This window comes from Clarias gariepinus, chromosome 3 (assembly GCF_024256425.1).
Source record: "Clarias gariepinus isolate MV-2021 ecotype Netherlands chromosome 3, CGAR_prim_01v2, whole genome shotgun sequence".
NCBI lineage: Eukaryota > Metazoa > Chordata > Actinopteri > Siluriformes > Clariidae > Clarias > Clarias gariepinus.
This window is the reverse complement of record NC_071102.1, coordinates 3093400-3120118: the sequence shown is the minus strand read 5'-3', so window position 1 is coordinate 3120118 and position 26719 is coordinate 3093400. Positions and strand designations below refer to the sequence as shown.

Genomic DNA, 26719 nt, shown 5'->3' with positions numbered 1-26719 from the left:
AAATCAATTAAGGAAATTCAGATTTTAAAAAATTTAATGTCTAAATATGGCACCTATATTGGGTGTTCGAGTCAATCCAGGACCAGGGAGTAAAAACTCCCTTTATTTCTCTACTGTATATAACCCCTGATACAATAATGCACTTTGTCCCAGTGTGTCACCCAGTGCTTGGATACCATCAAGGTTGAAAGTACTCCAGATTCACGTCTGAAACACTGGCCTCCCAGGAGCTCCTTTAATGACCCAAACATGTGGGAATGTCTTGCAGTGAGGTCAGGACCGTACAGGTGAGTTCCTGTACTTACATGTGCAAGTGTTATTTTCGAATAATTGCATGCACAGTTCACACAGACATATGTGTGACTTCCGCAAATTGACAAGTTATCTGTCGATTTTCACGGATTAGATGTTTCATTCGCTAAATGTTTGTGGGAACGACCTTAGTGTGGTTCGAGTCCCCTTCGGACAGGATCGTTATTCGGTCATGCGGCCTTCTTTAAAACAATTGCACCGTTTAAATGTGTTACTGCGGCTAAAAGTCTCATCACTCTTCTGTGCTTAAAGTCTTCGGTAAATGTTAATTACTTTTATACCTTCATTTACCATAAATTGAATCACAAGTCCCAGTTTGACTTGAACGCCCCGAGGAGTAAAGCAGGTTAGTAGATTAGACGCTCTGGGGCGGTGTGGGAGTGTGTGTGTGTTTGAGAGAAAGAATGAGAGAGAGAGTGAGAGAGAGAAAGAATGAGAGAGAGAGTGAGAGAGAGAGTGAGAGAGTGAGAGAGAGAGTGAGAGTGAGAGAGAGAGTGAGAGAGAGTGAGAGAGAGTGAGAGAGAGAGTGAGAGAGTGAGAGAGTGAGTGAGAGAGAGAGAGAGAGAGAGAGAGGGTCATAAAGTCTTGACAGCACAAAAGACTGGAATGTCCCCTCCAAGTTCAAGGTTCAAGCTCTGCAGCAGCAGGAGGTCTAAAACCATCTGAGACCACCAACACATGACGATCACGTTTCACTCAGCACGCAAATCCCTCGCTTCACCTCACGTTACCTCTTTGCTCTTCATTCACATTCTTTCTTATTAAAAAAACAGCTTTCACATTGTAGCGTCTTGTAATGTTTGGATTTATGTAGTGAGAAACACATGCATCCAATATGAACAAATACATCTAGTAAAAATTATTTGCAGAAACATGCTCATACCCTCATACTGATACATAAATACAGTACTCATACACACACACACACACACACACACACACACAAGTCCAGTTGATTGCGCACAGATGAAACGAGGCCTTTCTGCCTTTCCCAGAATCCCCAGAATCCTTTGCTAGCATTCCAGCTCTGCTTAATTGGTTCCTGTGGAATTCAGTCTTGGCCTCTGGGCTGACAGGGGTTTAAACCCTCTCTGACCGTTTCAGGTGTATTATCCGTTTTAAACCCTGAAGCCAAAACAAAACAAAACAAAACAAAAAAAAATCCCTCACTCCGTTACAGAGTCTCCTCTCTGCTGCGTGTGTGTGATTCATGTTTAATCTGATCATTGGCCGGTATGAAAGATTTAACACGTAATAATGGAGGAAGAAAGAGATAAGAAAGACACTAAGATCACATAAATCTCAAGCTGAACCGCTTAAACATCCGGATTTAACATTTCAGTGGATTTCATTAGCTGTAACTGCTCTCAGGTCAGCCGTCACTCTTTCATATTTAAAGCGAAATGAGATCCAACCTGTCCATGATAAGCATTAATCCTAATGTATCTCTGAACCATTGAACGTTTCGAGTGAAATATGACCCAATGACATGCCTCTGATTTACTGATTATTGAACATTACTGAAAATAGCATTTCTGACTCTCACATTTAAAGCCTGCGCATCATTAGACAGACATATTAATTCTGTACATCATTATACATTTACATTGTATCTTTAAAAAAAAATTTTTAGGAATTAAAAAAGCCCTGATTTGCTATGATTACACCCACAGCTGTTACTGAACCTCGTGGGGGAAAAGTCTGTGTAGATGCTGCTGTGAAAGAAGAACGAACATCTAATGCAGATGTCACTTTGGTAATAACGAGCCATCATGTAAAGAGCTTCTGACTGCAAATCTGATTATTAATCTGTCTGATTCTCTCCTTAGGGCTGATCCTTGGGGGAAAAAATTATTTATTCATTTAAAATGTCTGTTTAAACGACAATTAAAACTGTACTACCGGCATTTTAATGGTATAAGTTTATTCACAAACGTATTGTTCTCATGTTGACTTTTAGATTAAAATAAATATTAAGGCTACGAACAGAGACAGGAAGCTGCATATTCATTCATTATCAAACCAAGGTGAATCCGAATTTATTTCTGCAGCACCTTTTAAAAAAAAGAGTTTTACAATAAAAATAACAATAAAAATTCCATTTATAGACAAACAGCATTCTAACACAACAAAAAAGAAATCAACAATTTTACTTAATTCACTAACTAAAACCAGTGAGAAAAAAAAAGTTTGGATCAAACACTAAAAAACTATATTATGTAGAACTATATTATGTAGAGACAGTCTTTATCCCCTGTTCTTATGACATTACAACAAAGATAACAGGAAAATCAGATATCAGATACATGCGAAAATGTCTATGTCTATGTCTCTGTCACTGTTGGCGATCTTTAATATTCGAGACGGAAACAGAAATTAGATTAATCCTTTGTTATACAAAGGTCCAGAGCTGGACAGAAGTGTAAAACGTGGACACTAAAGGGTTAATGATACTGAATGGAACGTCATCCGTCTGCAAAAAACCCCCCCAAAAAAACCTGAAACCATAGAAACCAATTTCTCATGAAAGCTCGTCACGTGAAGTATTTTTCCTTAAAGCGTTATGTAGAAGTGCGAGCGCGTTCACGTCACGGCTGCCATTTAGACTTTCAGACTTCACTCGCTTCATTTTGGCTTCGTCCACACGTAATCAAAGTCAAAGTCAATGCCAGCTGCCCTCGGGGGACGTGAGAGAGAGAGAGAGAGAGAGAGAGAGAGGGGGGACGGGGCATCAGACAACGGGGAACAAGCACAAAGGAGGGGGAGGAGTGCAGGGAAAAGAGGAAGGAGGGATTTTGGGTGAAGGCAGGAGGCGTATTCTGCCTCAGTGCACACGGAGAGGTCACCAATCCCCCACGCAGTCATCAGTCCCTCCTCTTCACCATCCTGGGCTGACCTCTGACCCTGCTATCTCTACATAAAGGCAGGGATGGAAAGAGGATGGGGGGTGAGGAAGAGAGAGAGAGAGAGAGAGAGAGAGAGAGAGGAAAGAGAAATCGATGATGACAAAAGAGAACTGGGGCCGAGCCAACGAGTGAATCTGTTTTCTCAGAGAGAGAATGGAGGAGGTTGCTTAATGAAATCTATGTCTATTTTTGACCTATTTTTCAAACACCCCGCTTGTTTCAGACAGTTGCGTCGTCATTTCCTTCAGCCCAGATGGGTTGATGACGCACACAAGCCTGTTGCTGATGCTCGGTGTAGGGACTAAATAACAAAATTAATTATCAGGCTAAAACTCTTGCTTGCTCTTTTATAGATTTAATGCACAGCAGCACAGCATCAACAACACACAATGTGGTGTCTCTTCCGTCTGTCATCAGAACACCCTCCACAAGTCCACACAGGACACCCCTGTGCACCATACTTTCCACTCTGCACTGCGATTGGCACTCCAAACACATCCACGGTGTCATGCACAATGTGTCCTCTAGGGGGAATGAGCACAATCTGAGCTCAAGTTCAACTGCAACACTGTTTACTTGCCTCTTAGACCCAGTTCAGCCTGTGCAATCAATTCACCCTGTGCAGTTAAAGAATCTGGACTCGACCTCTGTCTGGAATTGGGTTTTCACTATGCTCTTTCACCAACACAGCTTCATTCATACAGTAGTTGTTGGTTCTTGACATCTACCCCCCCCCCGCAAAGTAAAATTCATAATGTCATCATCAACTTAATCCTAAATACCCACACCATCATCCACCAACTAAACCATTCACACTAGACCCAACACCACCCAAAAAAAAACGACGCCATCCATCCTGCAACTCTCAACCTAAGAATTTATTTACAAGCCAAACCCTTACAAATCCACTCCACACCCGACAACCATAAAGCTCACCCATACATTCAGACTCTTATAAAGCAATCCGTCAATCTAAATCCATCAACCTAACCAGCAAAATCGACGCTTCAATAAAGTACTGAACTCTTAAATCCACAACATCCATCCATCAACCCTGACTGTAAAAAACACGGCAACCATTGCAAAGCTCTTTCCATTCCTAGCTAGTATCTAACTAACATCCCCGCCTAGCTTTCTCTGTGGAGTAATCAGTAATGGAGATGAAATAAAGATGATGAAGAGATGCTTTGTTCCTCCATTGGTTTTGTTTTGGAGGCAACGAATGTCATCCCACTGACTCAAATAATAAAAGACACAATTTCTCACTAGCACTGTTTTTTTTCTTCTTCTTCGTCCCAACACGTATAACCTGGAGGTTTAATGATTTAATGTTAAGAATCAAAGCCGCTGTAGACGTCAGCTCGATTTGTAAACCAAACACTTCCTCTCCATATGACCGCAGAATACTAGATTTAGGTCATTACAGTTTATACACACCTCACCGTGCACTCTTCACTCTCTACAGTACACACCATCCACCATAGGCTAATAACATCATGAGCTAAAACAGGCAGCAATGTTCATACGACTATACTGAAACTACTCAAACTTCACAGATTTATTTGGATTCCTCTGAAATTTTAACATCTACAACAATCTTCTAGCTGCTACACGACACATCCAGCACAAAGAGGGAGGACAGGAAGAGACCGCTTTTTATTGGTGGACAGCCCGGGCCCTATAAAGTGGGTTTAACTGCGCTGGACGCCATGAAGGAGCCGTTAAGTGTAGTGGGGCATGGTGGGGGGGCTACTTCAAGAACCGCACCAAAGACGGTCGCTGCAGTCAGGGGCTTTGGGGGCAATAATTCCATCAGTGTTTTTACTTTACTTAACATGAGAACTTTGAGTTTATATAAGGGACTTGATAATCAGATTATAATCATAGCTGAGTTAGATTTCCAGTATAGTAAATAGGAGTATTACACCTTGTTTATCAAGATGGATTCTATATTTGTAAAATTAGATGAAAAATATGGCGTTTGAAAATACAGTTAATAAATTTAAGATTTAGATTTCATAAGAGTAAATCCTGTTTTTATTTCTAGTACACACTAACTAACTAAATACCCTTTTTTACAAACCTTTTTTTTTGTTAAAGAAAGAAAGATTAAAAGGAACACAACTAGCCATTTAATTAAGGCAAAAATAATGGCACCCTATAAAATGAGGAAAAATTTGTATCCAAGGTAGCTGCATCGCTGCAATGGCTGAGCTGCATTATTGGAAGGTTTCCTGCACATTACCCTTCATATCAACAGACGAAACCAGTTTTGACACTTTGGACTCAACCAGCTGAATGGTGTACAGTTGCCAGGCAGATGTCATACAGTCGTCAGGTACTTACAGTACCAGTAGCCCCTGCTTCTCCGATTGCTATTCGCAGGGTGCCACCATTAGATGGCACGTTTTTTTTAAGAACACAAACACAAACCAATGTGTTCCATTTTACTGACAGTTTTGAAGTTAGCACAAGTTGAAATCAAGCTTGATTGTTTCATCATGATGCTTGATGGGTTTTGCAAATACACTTAACGATCCAGTATTATTTTAGAATGTAAAAAATAAATCTGAATTTACGTCCAAATGTTTTGACAGGTACCGTTTACATATACAGTATATTTGTCATGTGTTAAACCCAGCGTCTTTTCAGCACTCAGCATTACTGTACTGTGGTTATATAAGCTTTATAATTACACACATGACATTGTAGAGTAAATCTATAATCTATAAGACTTTTCGAGTCATGTGTCAAGTTACGTTCATGATTGGATAAAACACCATATTAAAGGTGCCATGTACAGTATGTGTGCTGACTGATTCTTTTTTTTTTTTACCAGATAACAAATGAATCATGTTATTGGTGTATAAATAAATACACACATACTCTCACTCGAACCAGAGTAAAGGTCAAACACCAGAGGCATTTCAGATTTTACACAGAACACAATATAAAAGCATGTGCACGCACGCACACACACAAACATAAAGGACTGGAACTCTCAGTAAAGGAAAAGTTGTTCCGCATCGGCGTGACCCGTGACCTTGCCTTTGACCTCGCTACTCTCCTCTTTAAACCTCCATTACTGAAGAATTCCCCCCAGCGAGCGTTAAATCCCACACAGTCACGCTGGGGAAGACGGACCTGTGGCCCCTTTTCATTTATTTGTTTGAAAAAGGCTGGGGTGGTCCGGAGACATCCGGACTGGGGCTGAATTCATTACCTACCACCTTCCCTAAAGAATCCTCACGCGGCCCACACAAGGCCTCTTCACAGCAGCTCTGTACTCGCATTCCTCATCTGTACGTGACAAAAACGTCACCTTAATATATTCCTACTGTTACTGTCTGTTTCTGGAGGTGTCACTGTTTTAATAAAACAAATAAAAAAAAAAAGAAGAATTTACAAGAATGTCGACAGGAGGCAATACAGCTTCGTCCCAGTGGATTTTGAGGACAAAGATTGAAATGATATGTCTTTTATTGAGGGGACAAAGTCAGGCAGCTGTAAGTCCTTGCCCCTTTCGCTTCTCCGCTATGTCAATCAACATAGTTATTAAAATGTCCAAGAGGAAGAGAGAGAAAGAAAAAGAGAGAGAATACAAATAAAATTAAAAAACAAGCCAAATGGAAATAAAATATCAGACAAAGGGCAAAAAAATAATTCAGCATTTACTCTAATGTAAGGTGTCAGTTACAGAAACAAGCCTGGTTACAATCTGCTTCTGCTGAGAACAGAATAGAACACTCAGTGCTGTGCTGTTATAGGAAAATAATCAATGTCACCATACTGTAACCATCCTGAATTATCCAATAACAGCATGTTTTCTTTCCCTTACATCATAGCATTTAGTCAATGATTTAAAAAACCTGTATTAAGACACCCAGTATGTAGAGTAAATGTCACGTGTTTATGTTTAAGCATTCAGATGGGTCTCGTGTGTGTGTGCGTACAAACAAACAATATGCAAAAAAAAAATAGTTTAGGCTGCAAAATTCCCCCTAATGTGACCTCATATAAGAAGATCCCCTCCCCCGACTTGTAGCTCAGTCCTGCTGTTCTTTTCACATAGAATAGACACTCATACAATCACAGAGGGGAGGATTAACATACATACATACATACGTTTGGGAAAACCTCTGAGACTCATGTCAACTTAAAAAATATATGAGACCTTAAAAGACATTTAACGTCACACTTTTTTTTTTTATCTATTTACAATTATGGTAAATATCATGGAACACCCAAACAACATGTTAATTCCTGTTCTTGCCAACTTTTTCTCCCTCTTTTAAGGTTAAAAACACAGCATATGCTGCTACAGAAAAACTATAAAATCTGTCCTGAAGACTGCGACTGACACTGAAGACTTCTTCCACAGAACACATCAGAACACATCTCCATATCAGTAATTAATAAACATTTTTTCTTTGTATAAATGCAACGTTTAAAAAAATTTTATTGGGTATATTATTGGTCGATAGATTTATTTACAGGTTTGCTGTACCAGTGCCTGTGAATGAGCTGTTACTATGGCAACTATTATTATTATTATTATTATTATTATTATTATTGAAAAAGGCTTAACTAATTCCAGTCATTAATAAGATCAATTTAGATGGAATTTTGTTTGTAAAATCCAGTGATCACATCTGTTCCAGGTACCCAAAATTATTACCAATATTACAATTTGTTGAACAATATAATCATATTTTTGCATTTTAAAACAGTCAATACTGTTAGAAAAGACATGTAAATGATTGAAAATGTGAAAAAAATGGACATTTAACCTCACGTAAAATTAATTTATCATTTAAAATGATCTAAATGTTATATGTTTATTGGAAAAAAAATATATTAGCTGAAGATTTTCAGATTTTTTTTTGGCAGCGAAACACAAATAGTTCATGTGTATGCTATTTTTGATAAAAGCAGATTGGATATTATTATAATACACTTTTTCCTCTCTGGCCTGAGCACATCTGCTGTATATTCAGCTGGCTGCAGCTCAATCGCTTCATCTCTCTCACCTTCATTTCAGTCCGGTCTGATCCTTTCATCCTGCCCCGTGAGACTGTAATGGGGAAATTGGCAGCTGGTCTATTTTTCTTGACAGCGAAATGATTTCTCACTTTGGCACCACAAAGTAATAACAAGCCTGACCCCATTTCTATGCGTACGGCGTCCCCTGACTACATCACGTACAATACATAAACTGTCATGTCTCCAAAGCTACATGATCACATCAACCTGAAAGAATCAAGCAGCGCTGACTTATCGCGAGGCGGGGAAGGAAGTGAGCCTGTTTATACTGTAGCGCTGCTGATTAATTCTCTATAATCGCAGCTGTCGTTAACATTAATGTTAAACATGTCGTTTAACATTGTTGTGTCGTTTATAATCATTGATATGGTAAAGCGTTCTGTACGGACACATTTATTTGGCATTTATTTCTTAGTTAGTGAGTTAGTTAACTAAAGGAACGAAAGAAGCTAATTCTCCCCTAACAATGGTATCGCTAATGTTGTCCAATTACACTTTAAAGCAACAGAACAAAGAGATCATTATCCACATTAGACCCCTAGACGCTAATAGGTAGGAAACTGCTCTTTGATCACATGCTCGGTGATGAGACTGCTAATATAAAGCTAGGAGGTGTCGAATAGCACGGCTCGGTCCAGTGTAACCTCTACATGCTGCACTGAGATGATGAAAAGCTTCCTGAGAACAAGCTAATGAGGAACCTTGAGCAAAAAGAGAATAGGGAAAAGAGCGAGAAAGAGAGTGTAAGTGAAGCACAGAAGGAAGTGTAACGAGCAAAAGAAGAAGGGGAAATCCATCAAAGAAATAACTTTTACAAAGATAAGTGTTTCCTGAGAGGGCCAGGCGATTGAGGGAGCCCACAGGGGGAGCGGACCTTCAAGCAGCGCCCAACAGATCACCGTCAAAAATGGAGGACAAGGAAAAGGCGGATTTATGGAGGAAAGCATGCAAAAAAAAAAAAAAAAAGTGGGTGGAAGAAGGGGGGGGGGTCGATGCAGGGGTCCGTCTTTATCTGAGGGAGACTGTGAAGAGCCCTCACTAATCACGACTCGCTTTACAGCTTTTTCTCAGGGGTGTTTCAGGGCTTGTGTAACGGCCCAAATGACTAGGAAGTACAAATTGAGCAAGAGCTCCTGAAGGAAAAAAAAAAAAAAAGAATAAAAGACAGAAGCGAACAGAGACAGAGAAAGAGGCGCTTTGATCTAGCAGGAGGCCGAGGAGCAGATCTGTGTCGCTTCACTCCGAGTGGGAAAAAAGGCGTCCGGTGGGCCGTGTGTGCTCCTGAAAAGCTGAAAGAGACAGAGGGGGAAAGAGGAAGGCCTCTTAAATGCTAAACACAGCCGGCTGGTGGTGAACCATTAGAGGAAGAGTGGAGGCCCATGTGGCTGGCAGCATGCCTGGCACTCTGCAGAGGCACTGGTGTCAAAAATACATCATTTGCTTATTGTTCGCTTTAGTCTGGATTCAGTCTGGTGACAAAAAGCAACTTTGGTGAACGAAAACTAGAGCGGTGCTGGAGTCTGGATTCTGATTGGTCCGAAGTCGAAAATCACTCAATTTTCTGGAACAGCAGCTCAGACACAAGTTCACTTCCACTTCACAGGTTTATACTAATGCACTCGTTCTAATGCGTTATTGTTTCTACTGCAACAAGTTACATTAACATGGGTGCTCCACATAATCTAATATAACATGAGATAATTAACACGTTCTTTAAAAGCTGTTATTTCATGTGCACATGTTAAAGTTTATATGGTAACATTCTCTCTCAGGAGATGTTTGTTAAATGTGACGGACCATCCGTAAGAACACTTTCCAGCTTCTCGGTTAATGTTTATAGCTGCTGGAAGTTAAATGAGAATAGGAACAAAGCCGTCTTCTAATCTTCTGCAACATGATACAACTATATCCAAAGACGCCATCCAGGAAGTGAAGAAAAGTGGCTCTTATTTAGTGATCTTTAGTTTAGATATTTAGTTGACCTTATCTTTGTTTTAGGTATGAACTAACAGTAAAGACAACTAAGATGAATACCTCTTCTAAAAATATGTCTCTGAATGAAGACATACTGATACAAAACTAAGTATAAGGAAAGTAGTAGAAATAAAAAATATATATTTTTGAATTTTTTTTTTTTTTATTAATAAAACCACGTAAAAATAATCTGATTTTTTTCCCTTGTCTAAATAAACAACTGCATGAGGCATTCCATTTTCACATAGTTTATTGGTTTTAGGGAGGTCTTAATGTCATGAGACAGGTATCTATCTATCTATCTATCTATCTATCTATCGATGTATCTATCTATCTTTCTGTTTATCTATGCTTCACTCTTCTACTCTCATCATATCTTTTTTCCTCTCCAATGGCAGTTCTTTACAGCGAAATGACCCTTTTCATATGGTGTCATATTGCCCCATTGCTCTGCTATAATGAATTGCAACTACATACTCGGACGGAGAGACAGAAATATAGACGGACAAAAGAAACAAAGGGAAGTGACAGGATGAAAAAGGCCACCGTCTCTGCCATCTTAAAAAAAAAAAAAAATGAAATATGGATTTTGCCTTATGTTTGAACAATATCCAGAGTGGAAGGTACAAGACCCTCACAAAGCCTAATGATCCACAGATCAAACCCCCGACTTGTCCCGAGCACCTGGAGGCGCTATTAAAGACTCATCGATTGCAGATGGAAGGAGATGAGGACGGTGGAGACAATTTAGGCTCTTTTTAAAAGGGACAAGAGACAAGATCACAGCTTCAATAAAGCCCTTTGTTCGAGATACAAAAAAGCAAAGAAGAGTTTATTCAAAGGGTTTACGGAGCACTTCAGTGGCTCAAAGGAACACACAGACACACACAGACACACACACACACACACACACACACACACACACACACACCAGATGTACATATATCACAGAATGCCCCTGGAGAAATGTTAAAGTGCATACATAAACTTTAAACACTAAAATAACAAGAATGGTTGTTTGGCTCAGATAAAAATCACAATTATCCACTCATTTTAAAAAGAAAACCTTTTTAGGATGTTTTTTTTTTCAATCATTTGGACATTTTACAGAATAAAGATAAAAAAAAAATTTTTTAAAGCAAATAATTTTTCTATAAATATTTTTTTTAATCACAAATATTAGTGCATTTGTTTAACAAGCATTTTTTTGTAAACAATATTTTGTAATCACCATTATTTAACCCTTAAATTAACAATATTTGTAAATATATTTTTGTAAATATATAGATTTTTTTTTTATATAAAATTTTTCTCAACATACTGGGCAACATTCTTTTATAAAAAAAAAGTAAGCAAAAAAATAAAGTGTAAAAATTTAAACAATTTTTTTTTTTTTAACAATTGTTGAACTTCAAAAGCTAAGCGTTTTTTTTTTTTTTGGTTTATTCATTTAATAAACCAATTTTTATTTATTTATAAAAAGTAAGTTCATGAAGTAGCTGTAAAAAAGAAATTAAACATCTTAAAATATTTCTAAGAAACAGATGTCTGTTTTCAAGAACTTAGAAGAAAAGATATTTAAAGAACGTTTTAGATAGTTTGTGTTTTTTTTTATATCCACAGTATATTAAAACAATTGTATATATATCTGGCTATATTTATAGAAGTTTAGATAATTGGAGAACCTTAAAATTTCTAGTGATGTTCAAATATATTTTCAGATATATAAAAAGGTTTCAAGATGAAAAATATTTAGAGATTCTTTGAAGCTATCAGAGATTTTGGAAAGCTCTGGAGCTGTTGGACGTATGAATGTTTGTTGGATAAGTGGAAAACTTCAGGTTTGTTTGGAAATGTGTAAAACTTTGGATTTGTTAAAAGACACTTCATTAACACAAACCCCTTGTGCTCTTTGAGCTCCAGTCTTCAGCATGGGGTCAGAAGGTCCCAAGATGGACACCAAACTGGAAACCCAAAACCCTGACCGTAATTCACAGAAGACGTGGCAGTGAAAGAAGCCACTGTGGCCTTTGAACTTGAACTTGAAAGGAAAGAATATCAGTTTTCCTGTTCTACAGTTTCCTCCAGTCATTCCCTCTAAAGAGCGTCTATTTAAATGTTCCTGATTAAAAGTTTTCTTTTTTAAATAGTATTTCATACTTCACATCATTCAGTTCTATTCTATCGAGAGAATGTAATGCATGAACCGGCTACAAAGCCACATACAGGCTACATACCCAGGAGGCTGTTCTCAAAGCGGGTGAACAAATTTCAGCAGTCCACAGTATGTCAGGGAAGAAACCAGGAAATTAAACCAAGGCTTAATATACGGTTAATATGATGCCTCCACCATCATGCTTCACTCTGACCAGTGAGTGATGTGTTTCTCCTACCAAGTGCCAGAGGATTTTTTTCTATGTTTTTTTTTTTTCAAATAAGCTGTTTCACATAAATTTGAAGACAAAGACATAGCAAAAATTGTCTAAAACTGTTAGCTGGTCTTTTACTTTGTCCTTTTAATTGTTTATGCTCTTGTCATTGCTTGAGCTTGTAATTACTGTTGCGTGTGAATGGAAAGTCTTACCTGGGGTCCGGGGGGTGGGTTAATCATGATCATGATTTAACAGCCTGCACGTTAAATCGAGAAAGCCAACACTTTATCATGTTTTATAATAGTAAGTAATGATAATTCATCATTATGATACAATTTCGGGAGAGATTGAACTGGCTGATTTTGATTATCTGAGGGTTACAACCACCGTGAATTACACTGTACTAATGTACCAATTGCATCTTCATCCAGCCAACTCTTAGCAAAAACTCCATAACGTGATAAAAAAAATCTTATTGGCCATCCATGAGTGATATTTATCCAGAACTTAAAGCTCTTTGCTTTTTCCAAAATTAGATGTACGCTCAAAAAAGAAAATAAATATATAAGTACATTCCTGTAGATTTCACATTCTGATATTACAGTGTGCCTGCAGTATGTTAGTATAATAACATAACACATTATAATAACATAACACGTCGCTCTGGATAAGAGCGTCCACCAAATGCTTAAATGTAATAAATCACTGGACATAATTCATTTAAATAACTTGAACATAAATATCCTATTGTTTATTTTTGTTTAGTGCACATAGTTTTCCCTAAGTGCCCTCAATTTCAACATGATATTTTTTTTCTGTGTTATTAGTAATGAGATCATGTGACCCTTTTACACACACAGGTCGACTTTATCTAATAGCGTTCTAGAAAACTTTCACAATTAAAATGTTATCTGTTACTTTTGAATATGTAGTTTTGGATAATATAAGTATTTCAGATTGGTGCCTCAAAACAAGCTGATTGACGTGTACGTTTATTATATAAATTTCCAATTAAATCACAAACCAATCTGGAAAAGATCGAGGGTTTTTAGATAAAATAAGGTTTAATTTCTTCCTGTGTCCCGAACAGAACATCGTCTGGTCTAACGACAGCTCTGTCTCTCGTGTTTTTCACTTCTCCGCTCAGCGCCTTGTCTACAGACACTTTCCGACTGAAAAGCCACGACAGAATGCAGAGAAACGTGCCCTTAACTGACTTCCTGTTCCCCCTCGCTCCTGAGAGGACAGACGGCTCCCGGGGACGCGCAGCCGCCGCTGACCCGCTGTGTCTGGAGCCGGAGTGTGTGTAATGTCTCAGTGGTGTAGTGTCTACTCACACAGGGCAAAACTCAGTCATGCAGCTTTCTCTGTGTGTGTGTTTTAGAGTGTGTGCGTGTGTGTGTGTGTGTGTATGTGGGTGTGTGTGGGTGCACTTTTCAATGCAGGACATTGTAACATCATATATGCCACAGTATGAGGTTTATGCTCGTATTGTCAAAATGAGACATGGCAAATCCTGTGTGTGTGTGTGTGTGTGTGTGTGTGCATTTCAATACAACACCGTAACATCATAGATCCAATTAATGCTCATACAGGCAGCATGAAGCATGCTGAGTTAATGTGAGTGTGTGTGTGTGTGTGTGTGTGTGTGTGCTTCCTTTTTATTGCAGGATATTGTAACATATGCCACAGTATGAGGTTTATGCTGATATTGTCAGAATGTGACACGGCATAGCCTGTGTGTGTGTGTGTTTGTGTGTGTGTGTGTTTGTGTATGTATGTGGAACAGAAAAGCGTCAGTAAACACATTTCCTACTCACTGGCAGCCTGCACTTTGGCCTTGCGGCTGACGACCAGCCCAAAGGAATTCTGGGCCACGCACTCGTAATCACCCTCGTCTGAAGAGCCGTCAGCCCTGCTCCTCTGGAAACGGCCAATCAGCAGTGAGCCGTTAATGAACGTGGCGTAGTTCTTATCCTCCAATAAGAGCGCTCCGTTCCTCCTCCACTGCGTGGTGATTGGTGGAATCCCTTCCACCTGACAGTGCAGCATCAGCGGCTGCTCCTGGACCGCGATGATGTCACTGGGCTCCAGAGTAAAGGACAGCTCGGCTCCACGGCTCACACCTGCACACACACCAGTCCGGAATGGAATCATCTCAACAATAAAGAAATATAAGAAATAAGAACAAAACAGTGTTAAAGCATTAACACGGCCAAGAGTCTAATATTAACAGACTGGAAATCTCATTCGACTTAAACTTTTCAGAGGAAACTGTGTCTAATATCCAGATGTGGAGATTGTTTACATATTTAGGGTCCATTCCCTCTTCATAAATAAAGCTTAATTAATGAAACAAGAAACAAAAAAACTTGTTCTGCACAATTAATCATGATATGGACCTCTGCAATAATAGCCTCGAAGTAATATACAGTAGGCATAATTGTGAATTTATGTAATGTACAGTATTTTCCAAAAGTCTAGGAAAAGAAGTTGCAAGAACTTAGGAGTGGTGTCGTCCTAAAAATTAAAATCCACTAATAAATGATAGACATGATGTTGGATCTTAAAAGCGGTGTATTAAGAGTTTTTGGTTTTATCCGTGTGTCCTGAACAAACTTCAGCTTTGAGGTGAGAAAGTTCTCGCTCGCTTCCTCCTCCCTCACCGAGTTATCAGATCTTCAAGGGTGTGCGCTTGAAACGGCTAAAGCATTAACAGTCGAAGTTTGACTGATGTTGACGCCGGAGGTCCGCTCGTGCTGACCTTTTGGCCTGTACGCCGCTCGACACCCCGCCCCCAGATTCCTGCGCTCGCTACCACACCAGCAGTGTCTGAAATCCAGTCCCGTCAAGTGTCTAAGTGTGTGTGTGGTGGCTTTATGCTATTTGTTTTCTCATGATTCTCAATTCTGGAATTTTTCCTGGCTACAAAACACAACCTTGACATTACCGCGCATCTTTTATCTGAACAAAGCCGCAGGATCCTCAGCGTGAGAACGATCTCGTCCGTTCAGAGCGCGGCCGTAAAAATACGGCTCTGCTTCTCACTTTGAATAACATTTCCGTATTCGTACACGTCCTTGAGGCACGCTCAGTGCAAGGACTCGGACACACAAATACACACACACATACACACACACACATACACACTGATCTTCTCACCCTTCTGCCTCAGCCTGTGCTGCCGTGTTTTGACTATCCTTGCTTAGAAAATAGTCTCAGGCTCACGGCTGTCGATCGTGACTCTAAGAAGGGTCACACAAGCTGGCTTTCACTTCATTTTCTTATCAATTTTGTCATCTGCTAGTCCCGCCCTGAAAGTGACAGTGACGTAGCATGTGACTCCTGTTAAACATGTGCATCTCTTTCACCTTACCCACTGCTCCTTGGCAGAGGACCTCCTACTACAGAAGGGAGCTTACACACGTGCACACACACACACACACACACACACACTCAATTGCTTAGTGTCGCTTTCAATCTCCTGTTGGACAGGAGACAAAATAATAAGTATTGCCACCCCACCAACTCCAACTCTATTACTGTATGTGAACTCACATCTTTCTGATCCCTCAGACACGACCTTGATGATGAGCTGATCCTCTCATATCAAACATGACGTGGTGACATCACACACCTCTCTCACTTTCTCTCTTTCATTCCCTCTTTTTCTATATTGATCAACAGTGGGTTCAACAGAATAAAATAACAGTCGATTCGACTCAATAGCCCTGATATTGATCGTCCGGTTTGTCTCCATATTCAGGTTCTAAAGTATTAAGAACTACGAAAAAATTTCTGATATGCCCCGTAATGCTGTTTACTTGTGGTGGGTTTTTTCCTCTTAAATGTCATGTCTTATACATACAGTAAGCATAATCTTTGTTTCTTGCAAATTTTCTGCACCATATTCCAGGCCAGTAGGTGGCGATGTTGCACCAACAGCCTAGAAGAAGCAATGCGCTTGTTGAACATGGAAAGTGGAAATGGTTCATGTTTTCGGCAGAAAGCGTGGTGTGTTAAGAAATTTGTCCGTTTTAAAGATTTTTATGTTTGAAAGTTTATCTAAACAGTTCTAAGTAGTGTAAACCGATTCTTAATCAAAAGCTGACCAACAAACTGATTGCGCAATACAGTACAAAAATCTGTTAATTTATAAACTTGTACATTTCATCTTCTCATCTTCACTCACTCATCTTCTATACTGCTTTATCCTGTGTTCAGGGTCGCGGGGACCTGGAGCCTATCCCAGGAGGCTTAGGGCACGAGGCGGGGTACACCCTGGACAGGGCGCCAATCCATCGCAGGGCACACACACATACACACACACACTTACACACTTATTCACACACTACGGCCAATTTGGGAACGCCAATTAGCCTAACCTGCTACGGGTACTTCGGAAACCGGGGGCTAGCTGGGAATCAAACCGGACCCTAAAGGTGCAAGGCGTCATTGTACTAAAAACCTCTAGTTTTTAGTACAATGTTTCTTTTACTGCAGGAAAATCTTTCTATATTCCTATTCCATCCTAATCTTTCATTTTTAGGTCACAAACAGTCATATAAGCATTTCACCGCATATCCGACTGTGTGCAGTTGTTTCAGTCGAATCTGAATTTGAATGCGGGTCAAGAGCTTCCGTTAAAGTTCACATCAAATCTCAGAACGGGGACAAAGTGTGATCTCGGTGACTTTAAGCGTGACGTAGTTGTCGGGGATTTCAGAAACAAAGACACTGCAGTGAGCAGCGGATCTGTGAGCCGAAGTGCCTTATCAGTGAGCGAGGTCAGGCCGGTCTTAGCTGATATAAAGTCCATGGTTTCACAAAAAGAAGTACTCCTTAAAACTCGGGTGAGCAGAAAGGCATCTCAGCACATAATATCACAACATTCTGAACTGTGAGGCGGATGAGCTTCAACAGCAGATGATGATGTGCGGTTCTACAGTGGGCAAAGAAAGACTGAAAAACTTTCTCTCTTTAGAGTTTTCAACACAGATCCTCAGATTGCTCTCTCTCTCTGTCTCTCTCTCTCTCTCTCTCTCTGTCTCTCTCTGTCTCACTCTCTCTCTCTCTGTCTCTCTCTGTCTCACTCTCTCTCTCTCTGTCTCTCTCTCTCTCTCTCTGTCTCTCTCTCTCTCTCTCTCTGTCTCTCTCTCTCTGTCTCTCTCTGTCTCTCTCTCTCTCTCTGTCTCTCTCTCTCTGTCTCTGTCTCTCTCACTTCCGCAAACCTTAATCACTGTTCTAGCATTTTGCCTGCTTAAATTAATTTTAATTACAGTAACAGACTCGTGAACAGATTGCTCTTTGTATCCTTTCCAAGTTTTCTTAGAATTAGGTCAAAGCAGCGACACAAAGATTGTAATTAAAATGAACCTGTAATTAAAGTCGTTAATTTCAGGTTTACTTTTAAACATCAATACTGTCTTCATATCAGCCTTTTGTCTTTACCCTTATAAAATATTTAAAGGTTTGTCAGAAGGGGAAATCAAAGACCATGTAAGGATTTAAACATTTTAATTAGAGCGACCTGATAGCCTGATTAACCTAGTGGGGAAAACGATTTAATGAGTGCCATTAAAAACAGAGAAAATTTGGATTGGGGTTTAAAAGATTTTATTTAATCTGATTTTTTTTTTTACTTTTTTAGAAATTTTTATTAGAATGAATTTATATCATATTTACATAGTATAATTTATATATTTATAAATGTAAGTATTTATGCCCCTTAATTACAGTGTAAGTGTGAAAGCTTTAGATTAGTGTACGGCATGATTGTATTATATTTTCTGTTGTTCTAAAAAAAGGATGGTGACCTTTGAAATTCACTATTTAGTAATGTTTCCCTGCTTTGTTTTTTCTTTTTCCATTTTAGGATGGCCAGGGATTAAACAAATAGATCCCCCTAATGTGACCTCATATACAGTAGGAAGATCCCCTCCCCAAGTTACTCAGGTCTGTTGGTCCCTGAGAGGCGTGGCTCAACAGTAGAGGATTTACATAGACAGTGAAACAGCGCATTTGGAAAAGAAGTGAGATAAAGGTTTGAGGGACAAAATCTGAGGGGTATTTCAGCTGGGGCATTTAAATATTGCATGGGCAACAAAAGATATCAGTATTTCATTTGGAAAGAAAAGCAGTAAATCTCTCATTTAAATTAGTTCATGTTTGTATCATATGTCTCATTCACTCCTTATATCCTTATTCTAATAATAATAATAATAATAATAAAAATAACGCACAAGCCTGCAACATTCAAACTGTTTTTTTATTACGTTCTTTAGCAGAACCTGATTAGTTTACATACTTTACATGTAACCACTGTTTCTGTGTGTATTTTTGTTTCACTGACCAACTTTATTATTTTTGTTAGATTATGGCAGGCTGATGAAATTTCCTGGTTTTGTTTTAATATGATATTAAAATCTAGATCAAAATATGCTTGTGGAGCTTTAAAAGTCACTTTAAACTCTAACAACTGTCTTTAAAGGGAAATAGGACACCAGATAATGTCCGAAACTAAAAGGAATGGGATTAACACCACGGCTGAGCTCATGCTCACTCGTGGTGTAGAATCAGGGCCGTGTCCCTAACAGCTCCTTACAATAATCTCCACCGTACTCGGGTGAAATCCTGACTTCTTCACTGCGCTACTGTATATCTCCAGTTAAAAAGCTGTTTATCTGGCAGAAATTATTAGTGTTGTTATAATAATTACGAAAGATTTTTTTCTACTTATTTTAGAACATGATATTTAGAACATGATAAAAAATTTAATTAAGGCATTAGTAAGAGAGAACCAGAATGTTTATTTTTGTTTGGACGTCTATGAGCCACCGTATATCATGGGGGTGTGCAGTAGTGATGCGCGGGTCGTCTGGTAACCCGTGGACCCCGCGAGTAACCTGCGGGTCGGGTTGGGGCGAGTAAAGAAATTAGCACTTTATTTGCGGGGCGGGTTGGGGCGGGTCATTAAAAACTAAATTAAATAAAAAAATCCATGTATGTTGCGTGCAATTCCCTATAGCCTATATTAAATATTTGGGAATATCTACTTTCACATTTTATTAAGTTCTTTGATAAGGTTCCATCACGAAAGCGTAGGCTGTAAACTGGAGGCCTGCCCTATACAAATCTAAAATTAAAAATTGTTTAGCCTAGATTACAAACACTGCTTTGTAAATGTTTAAAATGTGTAGCATTATCTTGTTATTAATATGACCTGATTTATCGTTCATATTCATAATCATATGTTGTTGCCAGTTTACAGGGCGATGTTTCCAAGCACTTTCAGGCTGAAATAAAGGCTGTTTTCATTTGAATTACAATACCTAGTATGTCTATTTAATGGTTGCGGGTGCGGGGCGGGTTGTAAAAATAGATACAGTGGTGCGCGGCGGACTGGGGCGGGCCAAATAATTTCATAAAAGCGGGACCCGCGGGTTGGAAAAATACCCGACCTGCGCATCACTAGTGTGTGGGAATGTGGGAGGGGGCTCAAGGAGTAAAATACACAGTTACAGAAAATAAGAAAATATATTTTAAATTTCTATGTAACATACTTATACACATATACAAATACAATTGCATATACAAATAAAACATATATAACATATACAAATAAAATTAACATATACAAATAAAATTGGCTAAGGACACTTAATCCCACAATTCACCTATCTTTAATGAATTTATTCGCTTTTTTAATCCCTAGAACTTGTTGTGCACTTAAAGTTTAGTTAATTTAGATTTACTCTTGTGGTACACTGGCTCTTGTGGTACACGAATTTCATAATCGTTTCGTTGTGTCACGTTGATTATAAAAAATAAAAACTTTAGTTGAGCGCCGAGCGAAGTAAACACACTCGCTAGCAGAGTTCGGCGCCTCATAGACAGGCCGGAGCAAAGAAAAAAAGATACGAGCGGAGGTAGAGGAAAGATACATAGCGGAGGCTGCTGGGTCTTAGTGCGCGTCTCTTACTGGTATAATCAAAATTTCACTATATCCGTGCACGCGTGTACTGTTTACTATAACAGTGTGACCACATGTGTGTGCGTAAAACACATTTTATTTTGTGTCTGTATACACACTCTTTCTCTCTGCTCTACACAGAAACACTGCTCTGTCGTGATTCTTTTCAAAGGTAAAGTGCAGGTTAATTTGTTTTATTTTTACTTTACAGCAGTGATTCCATTAGTGTGATTTTAAAAATTACATTTGGTTTTCGAGTGTTTTGAAATATGCGCCGCTTCCGGAACTAATTATCCAAGGTTCCACTATATCTATTTGGCAGATGTAAAGCATACACGTCTACAATATGTTTTTTGTGTTAGTCCATCAACAAGTGCAACCATTCGATGAATCTAAGAACCCTTAATCATTCAATTACAGTCTTCTGTAAGCAGAAGGGAACGCTTCTTCTAAAAGTAAAGTGAAAAAATCCAATTGAGATGCTGTGGCATGACCGTCGTTTATTCTTGAAAACCCTCTAGTGTGGCTGAATTAAAACGATTGTGCAAAGAAGAGTGGGCCAAAATTCCTCCACAGTGGTGTGAAAGACTTACTGCCAGTTATCCCAAACCCTTAATTACAGTTGTTGCCGCTAAAAGTGGCACAACCAGTTATTAGGTTTAGGGAGCATTTATGTTGTCACAGAGCCAGGCAGGTTTGCACTTTGCGTTTTTCCCTTAATAAATTAAATTAACATTCATAAACTGTATTTTGTATTTCCCTGGGTTATCTCTGTGTATTTTTTTAATCTATTTTTTTAGTTTGATCAAAAATCTGTTTGTTTGTTTAATTTATATTTTGTGATATATTATTTCCTAATCAGCTCGGTCTCCAACTAGAACCCTTTGAGAAACTTAAGCATGTTTCATTGTCCAGCGACCCCTTAAAGAACCTCTTAAGAACCCAATGTCGAGCTTTAGATTTCAAGAAAATTCCTTGATGATGATGATGAGGATGATTTTGCAACATGTACAATGGATAATTAAGAGTTCTTCAAAGAACCTGCTACATGGAACCCTTTTTTAATAAATTGGTTGGTCCAGAGTGTGAGACATCTCAGTGGAAAGAGGCATCCAAGAACTTTTGAAGGTTCTAGGCTTTTTAGCTCAAGAACGTGTAATGAAATGGTGTAGGCTTTGATTAAAAAGCCAGAACCCTGGAGAACGCAGTTCCATATTACCTCCTGGTGTGTGAGGGTGTGAGGGACATGAGCTGTCAGTCAAACTGAACAACAGGCACAAGATGGAGGCACGGTATTGATGTATAATGTTTCCACATAACGTTTCCCGTGATGTCGCAGCAGGCTAAGAGGGTTCTCCGTGTGTCATTTCGCTCCCCCGACATTCAGAACAATGCAGCGCGCTCAATCAGAGCCTGTGTGAAAGATAATAACTGCAATCTGCTCTACACGCTGAAGGACAGGAGAAACATTTCCACACAGGAAGCAGACGCACGCTAAAGAGTACTGAAGGACAGTGTTTGTGTGTGTGTGTGTGTGTGTGTGTGTGTGTGTGTGTGTGCTAAATCTAATGCCTCCATGATACTAGGGAAGGAAAAATATCTTGTCTTATGGGAAAAAAAGACAAAAAAGTGGTTGACATTATACTGCAATTTGTGGCTTTATTTGCACGTGAGAATGCACGTTCTTTTATTTATTTATTATTCTTTTATTTTGATGTAATGTTTGTCATTTCTTTTTTTCATTAAATTTTTTTAACCATGGTTCACTTGATACATTTATTTAAATTGTTTAAGATTCCTTTTCTTTTCTTGATTTGAGTTGTCAGTTGTCATTTTTTCTTTAATTTCCATATGATTTTTACTTGACTTTTTTCAAGTGTGATGTTTACTTGACTTGTTTATACCTTTTTACATCCTGTTAAATCACAGTTTAATCATTTGAATGTATGATTTTACATGACTGAAGTTTATTTTTAATGTGATTTTAGAAATGATTTTTAACGATTCACTTATTTTTTTTATTTTTATTTTAGATTGTTATGATTTTTCAAAACTTATTTTGATTTTAGCTTCTTTTTTTTTAAATGTAGTGTATGTGGGCTTATTTTGCAATTTTTTTAATTAATATATATATATTTGTATGTGAATAATTTATTTGTGTTTTTTAGGATAACTGTCATGGGAGCACCAGAGTGTCGCTGGACTTCAGCACCCATCACATAACCAGTCACATCACTGATCACTGCGAGTTCATTATTTGAGTTTTGTTCCTGATTGTGTTGTACCTTAATCTTTTATGTCTTATACATCACTGTAAGTTCCAGTTTGTCTTTGTATCACGTCTATTGCATTGTTCATGTTATTGTGTTTCTTGTTAACGTTAAGCTCTAGTCACTACTTAGGGTTGAGGTTCTAATCTTGTTCTTGTTTATTTTGGTTTTAACAAAGCTTATTAAAGAGAAGAATATACACTTTATACACTTCCTGGCCAAAAAAAGTAACCATTTCGGAAGGGCCATATTATTTGTTTGCATCAAGTAAAGAAAACAACTAAGGACGTGTGAAAACCCTGAAACCCTGGAACCTGGAAGGATAGTGCTGAACCATCAACAAGGGACATCACTTCAATGCTTGGTAAAAAATGTCCAGTTAAAATTAGAGCTATGTTTAATAGTGAAAGTAAAAGAATTTCCATACACACACACACACACACACACAATGTGATGAGAACTTACAGGACCGGAACTAAACAGCTGTGTCCATAAGAAAACCACTTGTTAGACGGACTCATGGAGCATAAAGACTAGACTTTGGCGCGTAAAGGTCATGTGGTCTAATAAGTCCGGATTGAGCCTATCCCAGAGTGATGCATAGTGTCCACTGTACAAGCTTCTGGAGACAGTGTTATGATCTGGGGTTGATCAGTTGCTCAGGGCGAGACTCAGCAACGTTATGGGGCAATAAAATGAAGTCAGCTGACCACCTGGGATTACTATCTGTATTTGTGGAGTTTTTAGTTTTTTTGAAATAATCTGGTTATCATATTGTGTGCTTTTATGAAAGATAAAGGTGACTGAATGAAATCTTGGAGTGTGTGACTTCCTTGACCCGGCGGTATATGATGAATATAATTCACTGTGGCTTCTCTATTCAGATTGTATGTACAATATTCCTAAAGCAGCATGCACACATTGTGAAGACTTAAAAAAAAAACTGTTCTATATGGTGAAAAAGTTCAACCAGCACACACATTTTTAAATCCATTAAAATAAATAAATATACAAATAAATACACCAGACAGGTATGCAAATCTTCAGCAGACAATAATATATGCAAAAGCCCATTCTTTAGCGTATCACCACACAGACTCTCAATAAGGACACTACAGCGAAAGCACAAACATGCTGCAGCTTTACAAAGTAAAGAAAGCTTATTTCATATGCACGCTGAAATAAACACCACAACACGGCAGACATATTACAATAAACCGCACACGCTTGCGTTCATAAAGCGCTGACACCATCAGGATCGATGCTATCTCACACAACTCTTTCACAGCCATGCTTTTACATATGTTAACACAATGTTGCTTTCAGATAATGCTCTGTGTGAGCTGTAAAGTGCCGTGAAAATTTATTCGCCCCTCCTGATTTCTTCTGTTTCATTTTTTTGCGTAGCTGTCTTGTGTAGTGTTTAAGATCTCAAAAAAAACCTATATGTTCTTCTTGTTTTATGTTATTTTTCAGTAAAATGATCTGAAAACATTTAACGCAATATGTCAAACACGTAGTACTGTCAGACATGGGTGGCGAAAAACAAACAACGACAGCCCCCTCACGCTTGAGTGGACGATATCACGGACTTGTGCAAATGCGGTGCCCAAGAAGCCTTTCACCGTGCCCAAAACCAGAACCAATGGAAAACAGCAATAAGAACCAGTGACTAGCCCCAACGGTTACTTAACCATGAGATGATGATGATGATGATAAACATGCAACAACAACAACAACAACAACAACAACAACAATAATAATAATAATAATAATAATAATAATAATGGCAAAGAAATCAGGAAAGGAGTGAATACTTTTTCACTGCCCTGGACCACACTGAACCGTTCAGAGAGAAAAAAATGCTAGATGCAACAAAATATTCTTTAAGGTTTCTTTAAAAAAAGATTTTATCTTTTTTTTTTTTTCAAGAAATTCTGAATTACCAGGGTTTTTTTTGTAGTTTTTGGCATTAGAGAACCATTTAAAGCTTCCTTACAGCACTTTACAGTGTAATTACAGTGTATATCTGAGGATCTCTTGGCAGAAAGCAGAGATATTGTGCTCCTCAAAAAATGCATGTTTGTACAGTTGAGAGTTCTTATCTTCTTATCCTATTAGGTTCTAGTTTAAAAATGTTTTTTGACTGGGTTCCTTTAAGATTTAGGCCATATATTGAATCCTTATAGGGAAAGCTTTGAAGGAAAGCTATTCCACACAGACCTGTAGAACATTCTTAAAGGGTTCTACAGGGTTATGTGTAGAACCTGAGTCTTTACCGGAGTGAAAAATGAAACGAGTGTAAGGTCTTTAGATGTTACCCTTAAGCTTGAAACCACGAGGGCTGTCCTCAATCGCAATGTTCAATGCAAAAACAAACTTTTCCATTGTGTTCAGGACCGCAAGTGATCCAAACCGAACCAGTAGCTGTATGTGTTACTATTATTAATAGTGATAAATACATATAAAGTACAATGGCGTAGTGGTTAGCACTGTCAACACACACCACCAGGGTCCGGGTTTAAATCCTGCCTCGTGTGTGTATGCGTGTGTGTGTGTGTGTGTGCATGTTCTCCCCGTGCTTGGTGGGTTTCCTCCGGGTTCTCCGGTTTCCTCCCACAGTCCAAAAACATGCCAAGTACGCGTTCCCGAATGAGCGTTCCCAAACTGCCTGAAGTGTGTGAATGAGTGTGTGGGTGAATGTTGACTGGAGGTCCAACCACCGTTATAAAAAAAGGAAATAAATACAATGGTGATCACCAGTGGCATCCATGATCCCTAGTTGGAGCACAGAGGTTCCTAGATGAAGATGGATAAGCAAACAAACAAGAAATAAATAAATAAATAACTAATTTAATTAATTAATTAATTAATTAGATCACATGACCACAGAATGATCAGGATGTGTAGCAAAAACAATTATAATACAGTGTAATAAACCCCAATCAGGTGTGTTTATGTACTGTATGTGTGTGTGTGTGTGTGTGTGTGTTTATTAATGTGTTGGATTATCTTATTAATATCAGGAGAGATGCTTCTGGTCCAGCTCTAACTCTTCTTCTAAACAGGCTTTGATGAGAGATAATACGCCAAAAAAAAAAAACCCGGGATTAAAGGCGGCAGTGCGGAGGTGATGGTCACCCGCTCAGGGCCGCGTCCCAAACCGCTCCGTACACACACACACACACACTCCATTACGCGGAGACTGAGACCAGGCATGAAACCCCTCCAATGATGCACACACACACACACACACACACACACTCGGTTCGGTTCGGGTACAGAGAAGCTGTTGGAGTGATGAAGACGTACCGAGAGCCGCAGCAGCAGCAGCAGCAGTGATCCAGATGCCGAACAGACGCGCAGCAGCCAGGAGGCGCCTTCCCGTCGCCATGTTCATCACCTCCCCAAATGTGTGCGCAAACACAAAGCCACACCGTGTAGAGAGGAGAGGAGAGGAGAGGGTGAGTGAGTGAGTGGGAACGGCTTCCTCTCAAATCTCCTGCGTCCTACGACAGGCTCGGGACCCCGGGAGTCGCGCGCCTCCGCGCCATAATACACATCCACCGGGAATCTCCGCTTCTCCTTCCTCCCCGTATCTCTGCCTCCTTATCGCTCTGTTTATCTCCGGTAAAGCTCCGGTACCTCCTCACACGCACACAGCACACACCGCGACTGACGGTCCAATCTCTCTCTCTCTCTCTTACACACACACACACACACACACTCTCTCTCTCTCTCTCTCTCTCTTTCAGGAACAAAAGACGCGGCCGAATGCGAGAAATCAGCGACAAGACTGCCACCTTCCCCTCAAACAATTCATTCTGCCCTACCAATATTATGAGACTGGGAAACAACAACAACAACAAC

General features: G+C 39.1%; 1 protein-coding gene across 1 annotated transcript in view; it reads right to left on the bottom strand.

Annotated features, from left to right (window-relative positions):
* igdcc3 (immunoglobulin superfamily, DCC subclass, member 3) overlaps window positions 1-26505 on the bottom strand; it is a 59245-nt gene extending 32740 nt beyond the window's left edge. Inside the window, exons 1-2 of the mRNA XM_053492236.1 lie at window positions 26162-26505; window positions 14428-14733 (exon numbers count right to left, since the gene is read on the bottom strand). Coding sequence (XP_053348211.1) covers window positions 14428-14733; window positions 26162-26249 — 394 coding nt within the window. The 5' untranslated portion in view covers window positions 26250-26505. The remainder of the gene's footprint in view (window positions 1-14427; window positions 14734-26161) is intronic.
* Window positions 26506-26719: the final 214 nt, after the last annotated feature.